Consider the following 9,400-nt stretch of genomic DNA (forward strand, 5'->3'; position numbering starts at 1 on the left):
ACAGCGAGAGGGGCGAGGAAAGGATGAAAGGGGAGACGAAGAAGAAAGAAGAAGAAGATCTAGGAGGAGAAGGAGATGGAAGTGAAGAAGAGACGGTGATAGGAGAAGAGGATAGAGAAGAGAAGAAGAAGAAAGAAGAAGAGAAGGAACCTCTGATGGAGAAGAAGAACGTGGCTCATGACGGGAAGAAAGACCAGGAAAAAGAAAGAAAGACGAACCACGAAGAAGAAGAGGAAAGTACACAAGATTCTAAAGGCCATGATAGAGGAAGTATGGAAAGGAATGAGAAGAAAGATCAGGAAAAGAAGGAGGAGAACGAGGAAGAAAAGAAGAAGAAGACCCAGATGAATGCAGAGGAAGAAAAGCATAGGTGGATGAGGAGGTTAAGACAAACTCCAAGGAAGAACAGCCAGCAGAGAATTCCCCGTCTCCTTTCTTCTTCTTCTTTGTCGCAAGGGTTTCCCAGACAGAGACACAAAGAAGGAGAAGAGAAGGAGGAAGAAGAAGAAGAAGAAGAGAAAAAAGAAGAAGAGGAAGAAATCGCACTACAGAGAAAGGAAGGACCTCCAGAGGAGAACAAGAAGAAGATCTACATGACAAGGAGTCATGATAGGACTCATCAAGATTCTTCCGAAGGAGAGGAAGACCAGGAAAAGAAGGAGGAGGAAGAAGAAGATGAAAGGCCAGGGAGAGAAGGAGGGGGAGCAGACGGTAGAAAGGGAAGAAGAAGTTTGAAGGGGGAGAAGAAGCATGAGGAGGAGAAGAAGAAGAGCGGTAGATCATTTTCTCGGTTAACGCAAGAAGAGAGAAAGGAAACTAGGATGAAGAAGGAGAGAAGGAATGGTAGCCAACATATCTCTACTTTATCGATTCAGGGTGATGCGGAGAGAAATAACTCGCAGTCGGATCGAAGAAAGAAATCTCGGCGGACAACTTCATGAGGTGTACATACACCTCAACATTAATGAACAAGAAACACGCGAAGGAGAAAAAGAAGAAAAGACTGTTACGGACGAAGAAGAAGCAGATTCAATATAAAGAAAGAAGAAGAGAAAGAAGATGAATTCGATGCTGGATGAGATACAGGCGTTTCGTTCGAAGTGTGTTTGCTCTTCTCTTCTCTTCTCTCTCTTTTTTCTCTCTTTCTTTCTCTCTCTGTGAAGCACACGAAATCGAAGAGAGGAAGTAAATCCCTCTTTCTTTCTCTTTCTTTCTTTTTTCTTTCTATTCCACACATCCTTTTTCATCCTGTAAGCGACAATTTTTCTTCTTCTTTCTCTTCTCGTGTATCTAGATGATCTTTTTGGAATTTCATCTTCCTCTCTCTTTCTCAAGAAATGGTAGGCTTGGATCGAATAGCCATGCATCTAGCGAGGGAAGAAGGGTGGGAGGAAGAAAGAAAGAAAGGAAGGAAGGAAGAAAGAAAGAAGACCACGAAAGAAAGAGGAGACACTCACCGCTGTCCCACCCTCCTCCGTCACGACTAGGTATACGGGAAAGATTATCACTCCGTCAATAAACACTATCTTTTCCTTTTCTTCTGACTTGATCGTTACTCTCCATTTTAACACGACTGGCATACCTAGGAAAGAGAGATCTTGCACTAGACGCCTTATCTATCAACCAGAGTAGACAACGACGAGAGGAAGATGCAGAGAATGTTACTTTAGACTCTGTCCCTCTCTCTGTGCAGCCTGATCCAGTGTATACGAACACGAGAACACGGGCAGGCAAGATGACGTAGTCATCCACAAACAGAAGAAACGACATATGTGAGAAGACGTGTCTATCAAGCAAAGTCACCAAAGAAGGGGGAGTTACAAGCAAAAGTATTTCGCGTTTTGAATCTGCTGAAAAAGAATGAGAGCCTAGGCTTCCTTTTTCTTTCTTCTCCACTCCGGGCCGACAGCCGAGGTGTATGTAGACCGTCTGGCGCAGAACTGTGAGGACGAGGAGACTTCATCTCTTCTGACATATTTCTGCATATGGAAGCTGTCACCCATATGAGATGCTACGCCGTGAAATAGTGTGACTGTCTCTGCAAGAATACTACTCTGTCTCTACGGAGGAGATAGGGCCTAGAGGGGTGAGAAAGAAAAGACACATGCTCGTCTTGTATGACTTGATAACGACGACGATCGCGGCACAGATCTAAAGGATAGGTCTCCGTTGGTAGAAAAGACTCTCAACTAGCAGCGCCAAGGCGATAGGCCCCCTGTGAAAGACTCCTCATAGTTTCCCTTCCTGCAGTAGACACAGCGAGACCGGGTCTTTCTGGTCTCGTGTCTCCTGGCCTTTCCAATGAGAAGTAGCCGGACACCTCTACGAACCATACTTCACCGCTGCAAAACACGTCTACTCGTGCATGTGGATATCTATACGTGCAGCTTCGCCTACGCACCTATACGCATATATGGAGAGATATATATATCGATACATAGATACATACATAGGTACTGTGGAGCTTGAATCACCCATATGCGTACATGTACTGAGAAAAGGCTTTCAAGAGACGAGAGAGAGAGAGAGAAAGAGACAATGGAGAGAGAAGTTCACGCAAATCTCCTAATCCGACCTGACTTACAAGTTTGCGAAGTTCTTCATGATCAATATATTCAATATACCATCCCTTGGGAGTTAGCTCAATTTTACACTTGTTTGTCGACCCTAAATACTGAAGAGAAAGAAGAAGAGAGACAACAGATAGACAGAGAAGAAAAATAACAGGTAGACACAGACAAGTTTGAAGAGATAGAGAAAGAAGAGAGAGAGCTTGGAGGAAGAGGAGAAGAAGAAGAACAAGACACATCTCTACTTTCTTGTGCACCGTAGGAATACGAGAAGAGTTGTTCGATAGAGAAAGGAAAGCTGCGGCATCAAGACATTCCTCCGAGGCATGCTTTACAATGAAGGGAAGAGCTGCACATAAGAACATGAGTATTGGTATTATTATTGACAGTAGCACCCAAGTCGATACTAGAATTCATTGAAAGATAGCTCCCCTGTCTACATGTCGACACAGGTAAGCATGCATGCATGCAAGCACTACATTCATCACACTTGGACATGCAGTTATAGCTGACTGAGAAATGAAGTTAAGCCTTTTTATTCTCTCTACTTCGGCGTATCCCTCGTACAAGTGTCGAAAGAGATTCCTTTACGATACGTGTCCATATGTCCATACACGTATATAGATACACCCCATGTGATGTATGGAATGGGGCAGCTGCTCGCCTGCAGGCCTTTTTTCAGGAAGAGATCAGAAGACGAAAAGACGAAGCGCATGTCTCTTTGAGTAAACGATAAGAAACAAAGCAGTCCGGGAGTAGAGAATGAGAGGATTCTCTCTCATGAATAGAGATAGACATATGAAGCACCCGTCAGCTGGATGTCTGCAGCCATTGCTGCATAAGAAACGGCGCGCAGTCTGAACTTCGACTCCTATCTCCCCCAGTGTATACAGCGGTATCATCACAGAGAAAGGAAGGGGTCTTCCGTATACTCGATCTCTCTATCGATATCTGAATCTATCTATCTATCTGTGGCAGGTAACTGCAAAGAAATAGGAGAGGAAAGCTGATAGAAAAACGTAGCCCTTCTGGCGTACCTGAACGAATTCTGAAAGAGTTACCCAGATCGTTGAATTCATATGAATGTGCTGGCGATCTGCTACAATATGGTTATACACAGAGTTCGCTAAGACACGCGTCCGGCAATACCTGTAGAGAGGAAAAGAGAAGAAAAAAGCAAAGCAGAAAAATTGCCACACATCATCATCGTACAACATCTGTGTATAGGCGAAGGTATAACTAAAGGTGAAAAAGAGTGAGACAAAAAGAGAAGGAAATAGAAAGAGAATTCAGCCCGGAAAGATTCTCCGGTGGTGCCAACAAGCGAATGCAGGAGAAAAGCCACTGGGCACGTCAAAACCGGCTGTTCGAGTCTGAGAAAACAACTGAAGAGACTTGCCAGTTGAGAAGAAGAAGAAAATCTCTTATAGCAACAGACAGACACTCCTCGAAACCTAGAGAAGAATCTCTTCTTCCTCGTGAGGTACGCGCAAGGTATCCCCCTTTACAGTGAGTGGCAGAGTCAATATATGCCACCCTGACGTATGTATGGATATATACAGACGCATGCCTACATGGGTGTGTGTATGTATGTATACATATATATAGTATGTACACGTATGCATGTATGTATATGTATACATGCATCCATGTACATACTGGCACTTCCGAACGCAGACGCCACAGAACACTCCGCTGTACGTGCTTTACATACACCCACATGAGAGCAGATGGATTTACACATACCTATACAGAGTGAAGGATGCTGCCCCGTCGTCTCCTCCGAGCCAGATGAGACGCTAGGTAGACTCCAAAGAGGCACGGAGTGCGCTACCCTTCTCCTTCGGGTGTACATGGTCAGACAGAGAAAGAGACGGACGCTACTTGAGTACAATGTTTGTCGTAACAAGGGAAGACACTCAGAGATTTCACAAAAAGACACCAGGCATGTATGACAGCATAACAGGTATATCACCATGTCTATACATACATAAATATGTGTATCACCACAAAGAGAGATAAGACTTCTGTCATCGAAACGGCGAAGGTATAACCTCAGGCTGAGACATAACCTACCGAGTTTTCATGAGTCGCATGAATTCGCGTTCAAATTCAACAGAGAAATCATCCATAAACTTATTCGGATTCTGAATGAAGATCTGCATCATTCGCTGATGTCCTTCTGACATACGGTGACACTGCGCTCACGCATGCAAAACACACAAAGATAGAGAGACACGCTGAAGACAGATAGACAGATGAAAGATAGAGACAACCGAGTACCGAGGCTTTGAGAGAGAACACTATGTCTCGTTCTCCTCACTGCCGCTGTTCCGATCAATAGACTTGTTGTAACCCTAAACACATGAATGCTCCTACCGCTATGCTCGGAAGCTGCAGACATTCGAAGACCATCGATATATATACATAGATGTATGCATGCACGCCATACTCGAACTTGACTGGCTGCACCGGGTGAGAGAAAAACAGCAGACTCTGATGCATAAAATAGCAAAAGGATCGACTGCGTTCTGTACTTTCAGAAAAGCTTTCAACGGGAAGACCACTACAACTCAGGTACCATATACGTGGGTACCCACATGCATGTAGACAGAGGTATATCCTATGAGCAGCGCGTTGTTCTCTTTCGAGAAGGAAACGCATACCCTCCTCCAAGAAAACTGCACGGGCAAGCCAAGCGAAAGACTGCGAAATCTCACCTGCCAACTATCCTTCTCAGTCTATACGACATCGAAGATCAAGGAATCTCTTTCTCTGTGTACTAGACGCCGCGTGACTCCAGACAGAATACATTTTGCAAGCCATACACGCACACATATATACATATATATATATAGAGAGAGAGTGGTAGAGACATATGTGCATCGAGGTCACGGACGGACAGCATTAGGTATATGTGTATTTGTGTACGTGTACCCACAGAGAGGATCCGTAAGAGATACATAGTCGCCTCGAAGAAGAGACGAGGTGGCTCATCGGCAAAGAGGATACGAAAAAAAAGAGAACCAAAAGATCTAAAGTATCACGTAGGGGTGGTACATAGAGCAACAGGACAGGAAACCCACCCCGAGATCGGGGTGTGCCGACACCTCATGGAAAGTGTATTCCTCTTTTTCTTGCTTTTGCTGAACGACTACTTGTCCACATACATAAACTCTCCTTCTACATGACTGTGCCGTTCCACCCAACGATGTCAAAAAGACTTGAAGGTGTCCTCTATCGTGTCATTCTTCGCACGCATTGTCGACTCTTGCCTTACTTTGAATCCATTTTCATCCCGGCACTGCTTCTCGCACATCTGACAGTACCAGCGCAACTTCTGAAGGCCTGAGGCCTTGATCTTGTTGCTCATCCATTTCGTCGTTCCGAACTCAGCTTTCGGCATTTTCGGGTAGCGAATCAGGAGAGAGCAATCCGAGGCATATGCGGGAGCCGAGGTGGTCTGCTGTGTGGAAGGGTTGAAGGTCTTTTTTTCTCTGTTTTCAAGGATCAGTCTTGCCGCATGCTGAAGGCTCCTGAGATATGGCGGACGAACGAAAGAAAGAAGGAGCCTGAGGTAAACACGGTGGGATGGTGAAATATGTCTATATACACTTGCGCCGGTGAGTCGTACTCTCATTTCTCAAGCCTAAGAGCATGACCACAGTGAGAGAGTCGGGGAGACATCGATGGATAGAGTGAAAAAAGAACATCGTAGACTAAGCTCGTATGTACACCGGGATGCATGAGGAGCTTTCTCTCCTTCTTTCAGATGTTGCTCTCTTTTGGCATATGAGATCGGATGCTCTGGTGTTACTGCCCCGAGAAGACAAGAATCTTGTGCAAGCACGCTGTGAGTGAGCGAGTAAGTAGAGTATCGTTAACAAGTGTACGACGTGAAGATGATGAGCTCTAAGAAGTGAGGGGTAGGTGTCTCAGCTGATAAGACAAAGAACAAAGTTCTCACAATCTCAACCCGCATTAAGGCTCCCACTCAAGCAGGCCCTTGTCGCATTTGTGTCCTTTCAGGAGTGTACCGAGGTGTCACTGCTAAGAGATCCGCAACTTGCGGTATGTCCATAGGGTAGTTCAGGAAGTAGGTCACGTCAGCCATGATCCCATGGCGAGACTCACCGCAGTGGGACCTACTTGCTCCCGATGCCTAAGAGCGCCTAGAAGGAGCTGCTCTGTTGGCTATCAATTGGTCAAAGGAGACTGGAAAGCCAGAGCCAGTTGTATACCCAACTGAAGAGTCTGTACAGCGCCTGGGCTAGCCCCTGGGAAAGTCGCAGAAGCAGCGAACGGGAGAAAATCTTGCAGCGGCGCCACCTGAAGAAGACACAGGGAACGAGGGTTGTCACTCGCCCTGGAACGAGGATTGACAAAGCTGTCGTGTTCCGAAGAAAGACTGAGCGCTGTCAATTCACTAGGCAGTGGACCCCCGTCGGACTTTCATGGATGCGAAACACAGCTGTAGCTATCGCGGATGAGCGACTGCTGTGCATGTGGCCTCCATCACGGCCAAGCGGGGAGAAATTCGCGAATTGTATGGCCCAGAGCACAGATGCAACAAGACATCGGCCAAAAAATAATAAAAGGGTGGTTCGCAAACAGGTACCGGTGTACTTCTTCAAGTGTGAATTCTGCTCACACTGAGTTGGATATCCTTGGGTTTTCCGCGGTCGAGGGACCCTCGGCACGGGGTCTTCATTCACTTCTCAGACTGCTACGGAACTGCTTCTCAAAGAGAGTTCCGCAGAATGAGAGGACGTGAGAGACATTGAGCCATACACAGCGAAACGAGGAAGAAAGAAGTAGGAACAACTCATTGACGCGAGGTCCGGAGAACTTTCGTATGCATGGGCTCGCTCGACAGCGCATGCCGTATCTGGGCTGCAACCGGCTGCGACATTCGAAGGCGAACACATTCGTCTCATAGTACAGTTGTATTCACGTTTCGTACTGGCGAGATCCATGTCTCATGACACGTGAAAACCCTCCTTACTCAACAACAGTGCACGGACAAAGTAGCTTCTTAGACGAGCGCCTATCCTCTTGCCGAGGACCGGCCGAGTCTGCCAAGTGGAGCAGGCTGGCCCGCTAAAGCAGTGGTTCCGAATCAGCGAACTACTTCTGCCATCCAGGTATAGGTACTTAGCCGTAAACGGATCTATCTCATAGCAAGACTGAGCGTAGGGCCCTTTACCCGGGCCCATGACCAAGTACTAAGGTCATGAAAAAAACGGGCAACCATAGGGGAGGATCTTTGTTTGGTCATATACGAACCTTTCAGTGTGTGTGTATGTGTTGATGATCTCTTCGCGCCATGAATAGTGCCGTGCTGCCGTTGGGGACCTGCATCGCATGAGCCCCTCTCGAAGTCACGAAAGAACTCTCTTGGGTCTTTATGTTGCCTACCATCTCACTATCCTCAGTCCACAAGGGGAATCGTGGTAACACAACTGGCCTGTACCACATGCCACTCCACATCTCAGAGGATGTTTTGCAAGTCTAAAAGAAAACTAAGGAACAGTGCTCACATACTTTGGTCTAGCACTTACCTCTCTCCGCTGCGAATATAGGCCGTCATATGAATGTACAAACTTGAAGGAGCACCACTAGAAGCAGAACCGGGGTCTACGCCGGCCTCTAACCGCAAAGTTAGGGTGCCATCAAAGATTAAACTCTCTTTAGTAAACGCTGTGAAGTGCTGATCGGAGGTTTCGTTGCGTTGTTTCTTTTACTTACATGGAAAATACGTTCTCCCCATAAAGAAACCATCTTTACTCCAAACCACCCCCGCGGATCTGTTATGATGCTCACAAGTTCCCCTATGGAGGCTATGTATGCGAAGCTTCGTCCGATATAGGCCTTACCTTAACCGGTGAGTAGTCCGTCGAGGGCCCGGTTACACCCAACCACCACGGCCAGGCGCCGCCTCTCCCTACCCGTCCTCTCTTTTCCTGGTGTTGGAGAAAACACCATGATGTTTCGGTTTCTCGTAGATCTCTCTAGACTCCTGACCCTTGCAACTTCAAACTAGAGAGGTCATACTTGTGTTTTGTCTTTGGCAATTTTCATTTTCTCTTCTGTCCCTCCCCGCCCGCCCCCTTTTCGATGGCTTTGCGTGGAGGAGACCAACGGGGTCTTTGGAGTTAGAGGGAATGGCGGGTCCCTTTCTTCACCATGTACACAGGAGGGACGGCTTAGCACATTGTGCCTTCCGATGATTCATTTCTGTTATCATCGTTTTTCCCCGTTGCAGTAGTCGTCGGGGAAATCCCGGAAATGCTTCTTTATCTGCTACCGTGGACAAAGAAAAAGCGGCAGTTTCGGGAGTGCATGTCGGCGGTCACCGTTTATCTCCTTCTGACGGTTGTTGGCTGATGGCTTCCAGACTTGACTCTTTATGTCTCCTCAAAATGTCTGGCAAGAAAACTCTCTGGTTTTTGGATGTGAGGCACGCCTGTTTGGATGGTGAGATATACCGTGTCTGAGATTTCGGCCGTGCCCACCAGCCACGATACCACAGAGAATTCTCCTTACGCAAAACTCCACTCAGAGTCTCGACCCGAACTGTCCTTCTCGACTACAGTGTTGCAGGTTGTTCCTTCTGGAATTTGCAGCTACCTAGTTCAGGTCTGGAGCTGCGGCTGGTCCCTTGCAAAACCAGCAGCCGAGGTCTTTTCCTTCATGGGTCGCCCTGCCCGCGTGGCTTTCTATTGCAAGCACCCGGGTGTCGCCGGGTTTCCGTCTTTTTCCTGTGAAGCGAGGAGGGTTCTGTTTCTCATGCTGTGTACATTCTACTCGGTACTACAGGGTCTGTCTCC

At 46.9% G+C, this 9,400-nt stretch overlaps 2 protein-coding genes across 2 annotated transcripts in view; one reads left to right on the top strand and one right to left on the bottom strand.

Annotated features, from left to right (window-relative positions):
- Positions 1-1,461: 1,461 nt before the first annotated feature.
- On the bottom strand, positions 1,462-7,512 carry CSUI_001719 (dna rna-binding protein kin17 domain-containing protein). The gene is made up of 6 exons (XM_068061924.1): positions 7,222-7,512; positions 6,705-6,899; positions 5,851-6,106; positions 4,647-4,768; positions 3,608-3,719; positions 1,462-2,674 (listed from the first exon to the last, which is right to left on the bottom strand). The coding sequence occupies exons 3-6, from the start codon at positions 5,974-5,976 to the stop codon at positions 2,471-2,473; spliced, it is 564 nt and encodes a 187-aa protein (XP_067926093.1). The 5' UTR covers positions 5,977-6,106; positions 6,705-6,899; positions 7,222-7,512; the 3' UTR covers positions 1,462-2,470.
- Positions 7,513-9,359: 1,847 nt separating this feature from the next.
- Positions 9,360-9,400, top strand: part of CSUI_001720 (uncharacterized protein) — a 2,127-nt gene continuing 2,086 nt past the window's right edge. The window contains exon 1 of the mRNA XM_068061925.1: positions 9,360-9,364. The gene's annotated coding sequence lies outside the window, so the exon portion shown is untranslated. The remainder of the gene's footprint in view (positions 9,365-9,400) is intronic.

The sequence above is a fragment of the Cystoisospora suis genome (assembly GCF_002600585.1).
Source record: "Cystoisospora suis strain Wien I chromosome Unknown contig_684, whole genome shotgun sequence".
NCBI classification, from domain to species: domain Eukaryota; phylum Apicomplexa; class Conoidasida; order Eucoccidiorida; family Sarcocystidae; genus Cystoisospora; species Cystoisospora suis.

Bases quoted from the DNA above. Each gene is read 5' to 3' on its own strand.
- CSUI_001719 (XM_068061924.1), bottom strand. From the start codon at position 5,976: ATGCCGAAAGCTGAGTTCGGAACGACGAAATGGATGAGCAACAAGATC. The intron at 4,769-5,850 runs GTAAGGCAAGAG...GCGTGAGCGCAG, and splicing joins GGGATGAAAATGGATTCAAA to TGTCACCGTATGTCAGAAGG. The intron at 3,720-4,646 runs GTAGGTTATGTC...TCCTCTCTACAG, and splicing joins ATGCGACTCATGAAAACTCG to GTATTGCCGGACGCGTGTCT.